This window comes from Marmota monax, unplaced genomic scaffold (genome assembly GCF_021218885.2).
Source record: "Marmota monax isolate L192 unplaced genomic scaffold, Marmota_monax_Labrador192_F-V1.1 WCK01_AAM20220418_F8-fsc00009, whole genome shotgun sequence".
NCBI classification, from domain to species: Eukaryota; Metazoa; Chordata; class Mammalia; order Rodentia; family Sciuridae; genus Marmota; species Marmota monax.
Window position 1 is genome coordinate 1,033,802 of NW_026694710.1, and position 15,654 is coordinate 1,049,455.

At 36.0% G+C, this 15,654-nt stretch overlaps 1 protein-coding gene across 2 annotated transcripts in view; it reads left to right on the forward strand.

The window, feature by feature from the left end:
• Arap2 (ArfGAP with RhoGAP domain, ankyrin repeat and PH domain 2) overlaps nucleotides 1-15,654 on the forward strand; it is a 185,735-nt gene that overhangs the window by 68,464 nt on the left and 101,617 nt on the right. For both annotated transcript variants that reach the window (XM_046423700.2, XM_046423699.2), the window contains exons 9-12: nucleotides 6,878-6,993; nucleotides 9,106-9,305; nucleotides 12,142-12,227; nucleotides 12,924-13,106. In XM_046423700.2, the coding sequence (XP_046279656.1) occupies nucleotides 6,878-6,993; nucleotides 9,106-9,305; nucleotides 12,142-12,227; nucleotides 12,924-13,106 (585 nt within the window). The remainder of the gene's footprint in view (nucleotides 1-6,877; nucleotides 6,994-9,105; nucleotides 9,306-12,141; nucleotides 12,228-12,923; nucleotides 13,107-15,654) is intronic.

Below are 15,654 nucleotides of genomic sequence, written 5' to 3' on the forward strand. Positions count from 1 at the left end.
TTTAACCCCTTTCACTCCCTTTTATTCATTAGCACATCATAGGAACTGAAATCTGCGGTAGCTCTTGGGCTGCATAGGAGAAGTACCTTAGGGAATGTTTTATTAGGTGTTGCCTTACACCTTTTCATTTTTGTATTTTTTTCAGATAGGCTTTATTTTACAAGAAGTAGGAAAAACCATGAGGAGATATGTAAAAACGTTTGTTGAGAGGAAAATGGATAGTCAAAACTGACACTAAAAATCTTTACCTAATTACCCTGTGGCAAAACACTGCACTGCCCTTATCACATAAATTAAATGTTATGCCTTACAGGGTAAGCACCATCTCACAGCCCCGCCCTGTTTTAATTTTTAAACTTTTCTTGTGTTTCTTCTCTCTGCAGTGTTTTATATGCTTGTAGTATGTTATGATTAAGGCAGTTTTTCCACATTATCATATCAACTTTGTATAAAACGGTTTGCTTAGGCTATAATACAGTGTTGTTTTTCTAGATCCATCTGTCTGTTTAGCAAATGTGGGCACCCCCTCTCATTTCAGAGCTCTGCTTTAGGTATTAGGGCAGTGGTAATCCCCAAGATCTCTGCTCCTTGGAACCTTACTTTCTGATTGGAGTAACACAGTGATAAGGATGTGAAATTTCTTGTAGCCTTTTATATGCAGCCTTCTGTCTTGTCCTATATATATATTTTTTTCTTTTTGAGGGCAAGAATTCCTGTGACCTTTCCTTTATATTTAAAATGCTGTTAGCTATGTGACTAGGTTATCAGTTACATTTTAGTCTTAATAGAGAGTTATAATATTTACAATCCCAAATTAATAGCATGAATATTTATGTTATTCATTTTTGTGTGCTTAGGAATTCCAGACAAGCAGCTGTACGCCATAAACATATGTGGATCCTACTTGAATTAATGATAACTTATAGATGTTTTCCAACTGGATAGTTTAAAAAGTTTTTTTTTTCACTTTCAATTACTTTTTTCACTATGAAGTATCTTTTCATTTTATGTCTCTGTTTATTCATTGAGATTTTATTTTCTTGTTAGTTTTTGTCTTACAGAAGTTCTGTTGGCATAATTTATTTTTGAAAAAAATATTTGAAAGTTTATAGATCTTCTGTACTGTGGGACAATTATTATTTTACAAGTTATTTATCTTGATATGGATATACTGAACAAGCCAATGTTTACAAAAATTTCAAACAAGAAAATCAAATGTGAACATACTTTGAAATATATGTATTACATACAAGGTATTGTTAGTTGGATGGAATTTCTGCAAATGGACGTGAGCAAATTTAAGACAATTGACTTTGGTTTCCATTTTTTTTTTTAACTGACAGCCAGTCTCCCATCTTTTCCCGATGAGTTTTTAAAATATCGTGTTAATATTAGGGAATTCATTACAACCAGATGTCTAGCTTGGTGGGTTTGGGTATCCATTTGATGATAATTGTGGCATTGAGATCTGCACTGCATAAACTCACTTGATTAAGCATTCTCAAATCAGGGTATAACAAGAAATTCATCCCCCTGCTTTCCCCCAACATAATGTCCCCTGGTGTTCTGGCATAGGAAGGAAACTCTAATAGAATTTAAATAGGCCTCATAGGGCTCAGGGCTGTGTGGCAGAGAAAGAAACTGCAGGATGTAGGTGGTGGCCTGGCATTTTCTGGGTTCTGTATCTGGCCAAACTCTGCATCTGGCGTTTCCCAGGAAGTCTGGTGCCAATGTCATACAATGCCACATCTGTTTTCAACAAATGTTTAAGCACCGAGTTCTTAAATTCCTGGCAGGGAAACCTAGCATCCAGTATTTCCAAAAATAGATTTCAGATTTCAGCAAATTTGGGGTTAACAAATGCTTCCTAAATTTTTCTGTTTAGTAATCAAACTTTCATTTTTGTCCTTGTAGTATGTAGTTTTAAAGCGTAATTTTAGCCCTATTCTGTTGCCACAGATTTATATAAATAACTCATCTGAGTATCTTGATAAATATTTACTATGAATACTATCGGAATATTTAGTATGGAATAATTGCTGTAAATACTTTCAGTCATTATAAATAAAATGTAAATATTTTTATTGAAGATAAATTCTACATTTAGAACTTTCAAATAAAAGAGTTGTCAAGATATTTTAGTTTTATTTAAGTTTTTACTTATTCATTTACCTTTTTTTTTTTGCACAGTGCTGGGGATTGAACCCACGCCCTCATACAGGGTAGGCAAGCCCTTTACCACTGCCCTACATCCCAGCCCTCATTTACTTTTTGTAACAATACTCTGTTAGGTAGATATTACTCCATTTTCATAAATAAGGAAATTGAGGTCGAGATAACCTACATAACTTGTCAATGGTCTTTTGCTCTTAAGTGGATCAGCCAAGATTGTCCCTTAGGTCTCCCCACCACACCCCATTGCCCACTTGGTTACTGCCAGCATTTCAGTGCCCAGTCTGCTAAGCCACATGTGCTTGTCATTTTGCTGGTGGTGAGATCCATGCTTTTTGAGATCCTGCATTCTGTCATAGAAAAGGAAATGTGAACTAATGCTTACTCTACAATATGTTTTTAGTTCTTACTTTCTACAATAATACAGTTTTACCTACAAAATTTACGTGCTGTTTTTTTCATTCCAGGTCATAGCATTTTAAAGGTTGACTGTTTGGCTCATTCTTGATTTGTGCTTATTTTTCAAAATGAGACTAGAGTTCACAATCTGCTCCTAGTTAATGGGTAATTTATTTTTAATTTTCATGAACATTTAACATTCACATTTCATTCCATTTATAAAAAAATGCATTTATGTCAGGTAGTTATCTCTGACCTTGTGTTTTCTTGTAATGAACTTTTTAATAGGTAAAATGTTTGGTTGGTTTTAAATTTAAGATGTAGAAAATATCAGTAATAATAATAAACTAGACATATGTGAGATGCACCATGTGCCTTGTATTCTTCTAAGCATTTTTACTGCATTAATATAATCCTCACTGAGGGGATGCTGCAGGTATCATTATCATCCCTAATTTTGAACATGTGAACTGAAATAGAGAGACAGACATCTGAATATAATCTGGCCTGAGTTTGTTCTTTTTCCTTTGGAAAGCCTTTTTATAACACAAGTCTCTCTTTTGGATTGGATTCAGTGCTTAGCCTATGACAGGCAGTTTTCTTTCATTACATGTATAACAACTCCCTCTTATTCCCTCCCAGACTCTTAAGTTTCCCCAAGGCAAGTACCTTGCTTCTACTTTTGTGCAAATGTAGGACTTAGCAAAATATCTGGCACACTCTAGGTATTTAACAAACACTGCTTTGCCAGAACTAATTTTCCCATTTAAAAAATGGCAGTATCATCTCTCCCTAGTTCATACAATAATTCAGAAAATCAAATGAGAGCTCATGGCTGTTTATAAACTTCACAGCGCTACCTGAATAGATACTGAAGCAATTATGGAGTGCAATGAAAATGCTTTTAAAACCTCTGAAATATTAGCACAGGATTTGGCACCCGGAACAATTAGGATCCTGATAGGCCAGCATGTTGTTGTGTTCTGGCAGGCTTATTCTTAACCAGTGGTCTTAATAATGTCACATGGCTTTTGTATACACTGAAGGCATGATTTTTTTTTCATTCAATACAAAGCATGAGAGAAATGTTTTATGTCATGATATTGAAGTATTGCAGAATCATAGGGTCTAAATTCTGTAACTAGTTCTGTCATCTAATTCAGTGTTTCTCAGTATTGACCACATATGAGGATCTTGGGTTGTAGTTTTTTTTTTTGTTTGTTTGTTTGTTTTGTTTTAGTTGTAGATGGACACAACATCTTTATTTATTTATTTTATGTGGTGTTGAGGATTGAACCCAGTGCCTCAGGCTTTTGAGGCAAGCGCTCTACCACTGAGCTACAATCCCAGCCCCTGAGATTGTAGTTTTGTTTTTGTAAATTAAAGATTCTTAGGTTCTGCCTTTGGATGCATAGAATAATATCTCAAGTGGGAAGGAGAGATCACCACAGATAATTTTGATGAGCATTTAGTAATGAGAAGTATTCTCAATATGTTTGAAATACTGTTTGAGAAAAATGGCTTAATGTTACCAAAAATATTTTTAATGGGAAGTGCAGTTGTTTCTTATTTAATAGCTTTCAGAAGCACTGACATTTATTTTGTTACTCTGGAGTATATTTTACAGTCAATTTGTGCTGGTGAGCTTCGTGGATACTCTAATTACTCAAAACCATATGGCCATGGCAAGTAGCTGATAAATGGGTTACAATTTTCCAAGCTAAAAGAAAATCAACCTTGCCTTGCTTGGGAGAAATTTGGAGCATGGAGCCTTTCCTCTCTTACTTCAACAGAAATCACAGTTTTAGATGCAGAAATTTCATGACTCGTTTGTAGAGGTGCAGGGCCATCTATTCAGGCAGGAGCCTTGATGAGGCTCATCACTTTCCATAAAAGGTTGTCATCCTCACCATCTGCTAGTCTAATGGTCAGATTATTATGTGCTTCTGCCCTTAGCAACATAGAGTACTTGCAGGTCAGGGCCCCATCCGAGAATATAATCTGGAGCTGTCAGATATCCAGCTCTTGTCAAAAGCCTCATCATGGAGAATTGTTTGAAGAATGTACAATCCAAGTATACTATTTTATTCTAGGGTTTATCTCTGTACCAAAGTGAGCCATCAGAAAGCTACTTTAAAAACTCTGATTTTGGTACTCCTCACTTTCCTCTTTATAAAATAGGGCTTCAGTTTCCAGAAACAAGCATTGGGAATTTATGCAGCAGTTGCATTATGCAGCAGAAGCTTTCGTATGGGTGATAGGGAGTGTGTGTGTGTGTGTGTGTTTTCAATTTAATACGTAAAACCCTGTGGTGATAATGCTGTAGCTTATTAAAATGTGGCAAATTGGAAAAATTTCACTTCTCTTTCCTCCATATACAGTGTATTATGTACTCTTTTTTATTCAGTGGGCTAAATATACAAAGTAGAACTGTTATTCCCATTCTAATTATTTTACAATACTTAGCATTCCTCTGCATCTTTGCTTTTGTATTACTGATTCTCAGTTTCTGCCTTTTTTTCCTAATAAAATGAGCCATTTGTTCTTTTATCAAAAAAATTCAATTGATGACTTCTTTTATAAATAAAATATGTTCTTATTCTAACTGAAAATCTGTACATTTTTTTTTTTTTTTTAAAAAAAGCCTTTCTACAATTTGTGACTAAAAACTCTGAATTCAATCTTTACATGTAGGGGAAAATTTGATTTAAACTTACTTGATTTTTACTTATCATTCAAGAATGTATTCATATTAAACACAAAATCCTAACAGACAACTTGAAAAGATAAGGATCTGTTTTAACCAATCTCTTTTTGGGGGAATATTGCTGAGGTTTGAATCCTGGGCCTCCAGCATTTCAGGCTCTAACACTGAGCTACACCCCCAGCCTGTTAACCAGTCTCTTGATGCATGCCAGAGAGTTTTAATGCTATCTGGGGATTGGACGGGGTCTTCCTGGTTTTTCCACCTTCTGACATCCTCCAGTCACAAGAATTTGTCCTGAGGCTTCTCTTTTCAAGGAATATGAAGTTCTAACATGTCTTTATGTTTTCAGGTGTCATTTCCCAAGAGGATGGAAATGTGAGAGGTGAAAGGCTTTCATCTTCTAAGATGTGTCTGCCTGCCCACTCCCCCCTCACCAGTTATTTATATTGTATTGACCAAACCTATGGCCTGTCATAGGTATAAGAGAGATGGGAAAATAGTTTTTTACTTTTCTTTCATGTAACAAGCGTGACAAAGAGAAGAGGTCTTTGAATTGCTTCATTCAATTAATCTTTCTAAATAGTCTTTGCTAAGTGTCCTTACTGAATATGAACCAATATTTTTCAGAGCACATTTAATCTAAATCTGTTCACATAGATAATTCCTCCTTTGAGGCACAGATTATATTTTATAAAGTGTTGAGATTATTTATTTGATAAATCAAATTCCAAAACCCATATGAGCAGATAATGTGTTACAAACTTTAGTGCTTTTATAATGCAGTCTCTTTGTAACCTTTTGAATAATTTTGTAATTTTTTGTGAGACTAGCAGAATACAGTAGATGTAGATGTTGAAAAATGGTAATTTTCATACCACAGTAGCATTAGACAAGCTTTTTTAAGAATTTGATTGAAGGAAGAAGAAAACAATAAAATATTGAATGTGAGATAAAACTGTATACTTCATAAAACAGGTAATGCCTTTGTTTGGGAGTAAATGAGGAGAAAAATAATGTGGCCCAGCAGAGATAATCCAATGTAGTAAAACAAAGGACAGTCAGGCAGCCTGGGCTTCAGTTCCTTTCCACATGTACAATCAGCTGCACTTTCTACCTTCTCTCTTTGAGCCTCAGTTTCTCCATCTTTTCATATAAATAGTACTTGTGCTAATTTCATACTGTCCTTTGCCCCCCCCCCAGAAAAATACTTAAAACATGGTAAGGGTTATTAATTATTAATTTCCTTTACAGAATGGATAAAGGTAAATGTAGTGACTACTTTCAAAAGCAAGGTATATGTTAGTGTCTGTGGCCTACTCTCAACTTACCTTTTATGTGAAAGACACCCATACTTTATCAATAGACCAAATGCCAAGCTTAGAATGGCACAGTGGTGTTATTATATTGAAAGTGACTACCAGAAAAAGAAAAAAAGAAAAACTCTATCCATTTTCTAATTGGATATATTTATTAATTCCTTATACATGTAGTAAAATTTGTAGAAGTTATTGAATCTTAGAAAAAAAAAAGATTGTATTTTCAGAATCCAGAGTGTGTATGTGTTTGTTTATAATTTTTTATATTTTTTCTCCACACTAGGATTTTAAGAGTGGACTTGGTATTACTGTAATTCCTATGAATGTAGCGAATGTAAAGCAAGTGGACCGAACTGTGAAACAGTCTTTTGAAATAATTACCCCCTATAGGAGTTTCAGGTAAGGTGTCTTTAAATATTTTTTATTTTTATACTACTACAAGAAAGTTTGGGTGATACATCTTTATAATGCTAGTGGTGATTTCATCTCTTATCGAATATTTAAAATTGTTTTCTAACCTTTCCATATTGCCTGACTTACTAGCCAGCCTACAGTAAACATTTTTTAAAAGTGACCTGAATAATCAGGCAACTTGAAAAGATACTTATTTCATAAAATTTGCATTGTTGGGCTGGGGATGTGGCTCAAGCGGTAGCGCGCTCGCCTGGCATGCATGCGGCCCGGGTTCGATCCTCAGCACCACATATAAACAAAGATGTTGTGTCTGCCGAAAAAAAATGAAAAATAAATATTAAAAATTCTCTCTCTGTCTCTCTTTTTCTCTTTAAAAAAATGCATTGTTTCTTTTAATACCTCTTTTTTCTTGGTAGTAGTGGTGAGTATGTTAAATTTTATCAATAAATATTTCACAAATTTCTTCACATTTTGGATGGAAAAAACCAAAAGTGCATATTACATTGCTTTAAATTGTATTGCTTACCTTCCTTTTGCCTATCAGACACCTCTTTGAAGATTGATCCCTTCACAGTTGCTCCATGCACTTTTGTCCAGGGAGAGCTCAAGAGGATACTGATTTTAATGGATCACTTCCACTTATTGATCCAAATAATTTAGCATTTTGATATATATTTATTATATTGTGATAGTCTTGTAATTGCATTATGACAATTAATTTAAATTACTTAATGAGTTTTAATAATATATAAAGACTCCATAGATTTAGTAAATGTTGTAGACTGAAGTCAGTATCTTTGAGTTCAACTACATTGATTCATTTGTCTCAAATAATCAACATACTCCAGGGTAATGTGCCGATCAGAAGTAATTGTTCTCTGCTTTTGAAGGACTAAGAATCACTTGACAGTTTCAAAGATGCTACTAACTCTGTTATGCACTTGTCTGTCAGAATTTGACCACTATCTCAACATTGGAGAAAGAAATGATTAAATAAAGAACAGCAAGCTAGGGTTGGTACCCATAGCTCAATGATAGAGCACTTGCCTATTGTGTGAGAAACCCTGGGTTTTGTCATCTCTTGACCTTAGCCAAAAGATCAAATAGTGATCTGGGTTTGATACCCCTCCCCACCATAATTCCAGATTCTAGCCTCAAATGAAAATGTAGATACTGGCTATGACCAGTATCTAGTAGAACTTGTAAGCTAGGAATTTTGTTAATCGTTATGATTGTTCATGGAGTGCTTCAGAAAATATAGCCATGTAGGCCACTGATTATTTTTATAGATTATTTAGAATATGTTAATCATCTATTATTTTCATTGTAATTCAAAGCATTTTAATTTTGACAGCAAAATTTTAATGTGATGAATTATTTTGTTGGTCATTAGTTGTATATGTAGCACATTCCTTGGCACACTGAAGGGAATCAGTAAATCTTTTTTGAAGGATTGAACTACTATTTAATGTTTTATTCCTCAGTCAGAGGCATAATAAATACCAAGAACCAGAAAAAGTCAGAACATGACTAAAAATGAGTTAGAAATTCGTTAGAATAGTACCACTTAAAACTTTCCTGGTTTCTCAATCTCTTTAAGCCATCTGGGTATTCTTCTAATTTTAAAAAAATCTATTTTTTAAATATGAAAAAAATCATAATTTCTGGTGGGTGTTTTTGATAATTTTAGCTCTGAACTGTCATGGCATACTTGCTTGGTAAAATATTCCAGTAGTCCTGAAACTTGGCCAATTTCTCATTGATTATTATATAATCATGGTTTAGGAAATGTGGCCTCTCATTTAAGCTTTTGACCATCACAAAGTAATTTTTTATATTATGGTGAGAAAAATGTGTATGTTAGTTTTGTTTTAAGATATGTAAACAAAGTCATAAACAACATGGAAAATTAAAAAGTAAGAAGCTGATTTGTTAAGTTAGATGATTTTTAACAGAAAAGACAATCCAGAACTGCCTGGCGGGCATAATTTTAAGCTGCTGTTTAATTTGTGAGTGAAATGAATATGCAAACTGAGCATACTGCTTCATTGGCCTTTACGAGGGAGATGGATAATGCCGAAATGTTGATTGTTTCAGCTTTACAGCCGAGTCCGAAAAAGAGAAACAAGACTGGATTGAAGCTGTGCAGCAGTCGATAGCAGAAACGCTCTCTGATTATGAAGTAGCAGAGAAGATTTGGTTCAATGAATCCAACAGGAGCTGTGCAGATTGCAAAGCCCCAGACCCTGACTGGGCGTCCATCAACCTGTGTGTTGTCATCTGTAAGAAGTGTGCAGGTAATAAGTGACAAGTCACGCTCATCACTGCTCTGTGGCAGATTGGCACTGACTGCTGTGTTGTCATATGTAATGTGTTCTAGCTAATGGTGGTGAAAAAAACAGAGAAAGCTTGTTGAGTTTAAGTCCAATTCAGAAATATAGAATTTTAACTTTTCTAATGCATGACTCAGATGTAGAAAATTGATTTTTAAGCATGTACTCCTATTTTGTGTCTCCTGGTCCATGTATAGATTTTTAAAAACACAATGTTGAAATTTTTAGATTTTTAGAACATACCCAGAGCAAACTTGCATCTTTGCATGGAAGACTGTTCCTTTTTTTTCCATATTTTATAAGACGTTTTTCACATCGAGGTTGTTCTGTGCTTTAAGCTTTGTGTGCTGAATCTAGTACTGTTAAAATGGGATATTATGTAGAATTTTATGTATAACAGTATAGATACATATGGCATCTCAGTGTATTTGGGAGCTCAGTTATGGAAGTGAGCAGAGAGAAATGGACCCCAATGTGTCTTAGAGAAAGTAGCCATAGTCCAATCTTCACTGCAGTTTTCTGGGACTGTGTCCCCCTACTGTCCACTTTACAGACACAATTCACCAAGCATATACAGTACCATGCTGGTGTGGGGAATCAAAAGGATTTTATAGAAGTCCTGACATTTCCTCCAAGAATGTGTGAATAATAACTGTGAAGAGTACAGTAAGTGAAGGACTAGACCTGAGCGCAGGTTCAATGACAGAATCCAGGAGAGCAGTCCTGACTTACCTGGAGCAGGGACAGTGAGCAGGGAAAGCCACATCAGTTGCCTAGAGTGTTTATTCTTTTCTAGAGCTCTATTCTAGTCCCTTTCTCATCATACCAAGATAACAACTTTCCTCACCAGTTAATTAGCAGCCTGAATTGCAGCACTGAAAAACATCTAATCAGCCCTGTGCTGTACTTTTCTCATCCTTTTCTCCTCTCCAGTCTCATTAGAAGAGATGGCTTTGTGTTCTCCCACACTGCTCTGCTCACACTACCTTTCTTTCCTCCCTCATTAGGATCTTCAGCTCTTCCTGATTCAATCTCTTGAATATTTAGCCATGGTTTCTTCTGCTCTATTATGGAAACGTGCATAAGTCTGACCAGGTTTTATGAAAACTCTCAGTCTGTTCCTGTGTGTTCCATTCTGTGTCTTTTCTTTCCAAAGATGAGGTACTTTCCAGATCACATGGTAACCTGCACATGTTTTCTTCATTCTTTTAATTTCTTTGCTTTCCTTCAGCATCCTATAATTCACCTTTATTTCCTCTTTATTCCAATAAATGTGTTTTGGCCACATATTCCAATGTATTTTACTTCTCAGTTTCTGTGTTGCCCCACTAACTTCATTGTCTTCTCTGCAGTATTCCAGACCTTTGCCCAACATGCTTTTCTGATCTCCATCCTCCCCCAGCCTCCACAGTACCTTCTATCTCAGCGTGTGAGTACCGCCTGCTGGTCATCCTTTCTCAGGCTGCTTTTCCTCTTCACACCCCTGTAGTATGTTTATTCTCTTTGGTTACATCCTCAATTCTCTTTCACTTGGGAGTTCCCACGTGATTTTTTTTTTTTGGGGGGGGGGTGGATTCATCACTCACCTATAGGCAGATGATTCTCATTCTGTTGGACACCAAACTCATTTACCTAAGTGAATCTCTACTTAGATTTGCCAAAAACACCTCAGCAACAGCGCAACAAAATTGGAGCCCATATTACTGCTCCAGCCCCTTGCCTAAAGCTGCACATTTTCATAAATTGCCTGTATGGGTGTGAAGCAGTACTGTCTGCCCTGCACTCAAACCTAAGAGGCCCTCTTGACTCTTCTGCTTTTCTTAAAGCTCACTGTGGCCCACCAGTTTTATCTTCATGGTATCTCTAAATCTGTCCTGTCCATTTTGCTTTTCTTCCTGCTGCCTCAATTTAGATCTTATCCTTTCTTGGCTCAGCTTTTCTAGCAGTCCCTTTTAACTCTGCATTTTCTTTTTTTCAGTACTGCCTTTAGGTAGTTCTTAAAAATGCAAACCAATGCAGATATCTATCTATCCTGGGAATTCTAGGGCTTTGTGCTCTGAAAAGATTTCACCTTCAAGAAAGGAGGAAAAGAACCTCTCTCTTAACAAGAGAGAGGAATGAACTTTTACTACTTATAAGGAAAAGGGTCCTTAAGATCAAGCTCAAGGTCATGTAACTTTTTTCGTTTTCAGCTTAGCATCTGATATCTACTTGGACACTAGTTAGACTATAAAGCCTAATTGAATTAACGATAATAGAATGCTGGGCTCTTACACTCTTCCAGATGTAATCGTAGAATGAAGAATCCATATTTCTAAAATTTTATTATTAGAGATGTAGCTTTTAAAAACATTATTAGGAATAATATCTATATTCACATGTATAGGATTCAAACAGCCTCATTTAAACAGGTCTTCAGTGATTTCTAGCTAATTACCAAGTGTGTGTATGTGTGCGTGTGCGTGCGTGTGTGTGTGTGTGTGTGTATACACACAGAGAAACACATATACATGCATGCATACATATTCTTTTAATAGTATAGTTTTATACTAATACGGTCAGTGATGAAGATGATTGACGGTTATCTTTGTTGTGTCATCTTCATTGTGTTTGTTTATGATCTGTGTATAAGTACTACAACTACTCTTAGTGCTGTTGGCATATAAGAAAGTAAGTGCTGGTTGGTTTTGATACGTACACACACACTTAGGTGTGGATACTTATACTCATTTTGGGGAAAACAAGATAAAATAAAATCTTGTGCAAACTAAAGTAGAAATTGAATTGTTGTTGACTCCAGGACAACATAGATCTTTGGGACCAAAAGACTCCAAGGTTAGAAGTCTAAAAATGGATGCCAGCATTTGGAGCAATGAGCTCATTGAGGTAAGTCCTGCATAACTGGTGGTGAGCAGAGACTGGGGAAGACATAGATAGGCAATGCCTGGTGTGAATTTCTTTACAGCCTCTTTGATGAAGTTCTTGCTTTATAAAAATGGCTTATGCTTATAGTCTGTTTGAGAGTTGTAAGACTTTCAGAAATCTTCCTAAATGAGATAGTTATTTTAAAATAAAAAGTAGGAAGAGCTTTAATGGCAGTGAAAGGGAGAAATCTCTCTTTTATATCAGCATGGTGAAATATGAAAAAAGTGAATAAAGACATTTGGCAAAATGTCCTCACCTTGGCCGGGCTCTGCCACTGACTGTGGTGCAGTCTAACCTGCTGTCCCTTCTCTCCACTTTCTGCTCCTCCTCCACAACTGCTCACAAAGAATGGCATTAGCCCACCTGCTCTGTCCTAGCGTGAGTTTCAAAGAATAAAATGACTTTTGCAGCAGTTTGTGTTGCCTGCAGTTTCTTTTCAAGCTGACGTTTTGCCATTATTCAGAGCAGCAAGGCAGGGTTTAAAAATAGAGGATCTGCTTTCACACTTCATCTTCTTGAAAGAGTTGAGTCTTGCGTGTGTTCCCTTGTATTTCATACTAAGTCGTGCTTTAATTTATAATCTGAGTCCAATTTTTTTGCAGATTCAAATACATTTTATGAACTGATATGTTTTATTTATTTATTTTTTGACTTAAGCTTTTTATCATCATTGGAAACAAAAGAGCAAATGACTTTTGGGCTGGTAACCTTCAAAAGGATGAAGAATTGCACATGGACTCACCAGTGGAAAAGAGAAAAAACTTTATTACTCAAAAATACAAAGAAGGGAAATTCAGAAAGACTCTCTTGGCATCTCTAACCAAAGAAGAATTAAATAAGGTATTCAGTAAATCCTAACAATGGATATGGTGTTCATTGCTTTTTTGAACATAGGACAAGCTTCTTGATTAAAAAAAAAAAAAAAAAAAAATTGTACTACTTGATGCAATTATGGTTTTATTTACGATTATTTTGTGAGAATGTTTCTCCACTGTTTTACTTGAAGATTCGTTACCAAGAGGGGAGGGACATTTCTTCCATGACTGTTTCCACTTAACTCAAATCTTCCCCAGAATCTTTAAACTTTGACAGCTCTTTCTGTTTTTCAGAGATTACGATATACTTTTATGCTGGGGGTACTAGGTTTTGAACCCAGACCACTGTACCATGGAGCTATATTTTTAGCCCATTTTATTTTTTATCTTGAGACAGGATCTCACTTAGTAGCTGTGACTGGCCTTGAACTTTTGATCCTCATGCCTCAGTTTCCCGGGTTGCTGGGTTTAAGGATGTGCACCTCTGTGCCTAGCTGTGCTATACTTTTTATCTTGCTATTGTATCACTGATCACTCCACTTTTTTAAATATTTATTTTTTAGTTGTAGTTGGACACAATATCTTTATTTATTTATTTTTATGTGGTGCTGAGGATCAAACCCAGGGCCTCAAATTTGCTAGGTGAGCGCACTACTGCTGAGCCACAACCCCAGTCCCCATCACTCAACTTTTTATTTCCAGCTCTGATTTGCTCAGTGCCATTGATTTGGAGTCTTGTTTGCTGTGGCCTAGGGATTCTGTATCCTTTCATGCTGATTTCATGCTACTCATTTGGTCTTTTGGTGAAAATATTAAGGCAGAGGGCTTCGTTAAGTAGCTCCCACCCCTTCTTAGGTTTTAAATTGCTGCTTCATCTCTTATGTGTTAGGAGACTTTTCTGTGTATAGGCATTTACAGGATATACCTATACCTTTATATACCTGTTTTCATAAGTGTTCAGATGATCATTCCATGGTATTCACTTCTCTACTGTTTTTAATGGTAATGCTTGTTGGGTAAGGATCTTAGGGGTAAGTATCATATGCTATACATTTACAAAATAAAGACCATTGTCCACATATAAAAGGTTAGCTATACAATTGACTTATGCTATTATTCTATTGATTCAGTATTCCTAAAGCAAGTTGTTTTTTGTGTATCTTTGGTATTAGTAAAGTGAGTTCATGAACTAATTTTAAAGTAAGAGCTCATAAAGAATGAAAGATTTTCCCAGGGTGGTGGTGCACACTACCACCCCGCATACCACTCAGGAGGCTGAAGCAGGAGGATAGCAAGGTTGAGACCAATCTTAGCAATTTAGTGAGGCCCTAAGGACTTAGTGAGACCCTTTCTCAATATAAAACATTAAGAAAGGATTTGGGGGGGAATAAAAGATCTGGGGAGTGCTGGAGTTGTAGCCTAGCACATGTGAGGCACTGGGTTCGATCCTGAGCACCACATAAAAAATGAACAAATAAAATAAAGGTATTGTGTCCATTTATAACTAAAAATGTTTAAAAAGGGGCTGGGTGGGGGCTGAGAGTACAGCTCAGTGGTTAAGTGACCCTGAGTTCAATCCCTGGAACCAAAAAAAAAAAAAAAAAGCGAGTAATGAAAGATTCAACATGGATTCCTGAGGTGGGCCCAAACCTGGGAGATTGGACAAGAGGTTTGGAACTGAATAGTTAGATGTAGGTTTTTATGAATATTTGATATTGCTTTGCATAGTGTCTTCATGAGTGCTAATTAGACTATTGCAATAACTGAACATTACACTGGACATTCATGGAATAATAAGGCATCATAAACCTAGTATTGTATTTAATCTAATTCTGTATGCCAGAGTTCTACAACATAAAGTGTAAATTGTGAGTTTTGTAAGGTAATTGGTGAGTTTGGAGAACAAAGACTTTCCTTCCCCCCATTCTTTTCTCTACTTAAATGGTAATGTGAATCTTGTCAGTGATAATTGACATACTCAAGTGAGAAGTTGCCATGAATTAACACACTAGTATTGGTTTTGAGTGAGGGCTAGCAACTATATTCCTCTTAAATATTTTTAGGGAAGTTTACCTATTGGAACTTACCTCTACAATGGATTCTTAATGAGTGCCATTTTAGTGTGAGTGAATAATTTTAAAACAATTACGCTATTGGTTATTTATTGTGCACTTGCAAATTGGTGAGTACTCTGGTGCTGGGGATATGTTTGTGTCAACAAATAGATGTGCTGTTTTTATTTATGGCAATGGCAGTCAAATAGGGGAAAGTGTCCATAAACAGCTAGATTCTAATAAATACAGGATAAATACACAGTGTGCTCTGAAGGGAAAGACTGGCAGGAAGAGAGGAAATGTGACTAAGTGGAGGAGGCATAGAGGCTGTCAGAGGAGAAAGGGTGATAGCCATTGTTTCTTTCCTGTGCCTTTTTGCAGGAAAGAAGAAAGTAAGACCCAGAGAGACAGGCCTTGCTCAAGGACACCTAGCAAATTAGTACAAAATTGAGTGTAAGAGTGCAGGCTTTCTGATCCTAATGGGAGGGGAGTTCTAGAGGTCAACTAGACCAGGTTTGA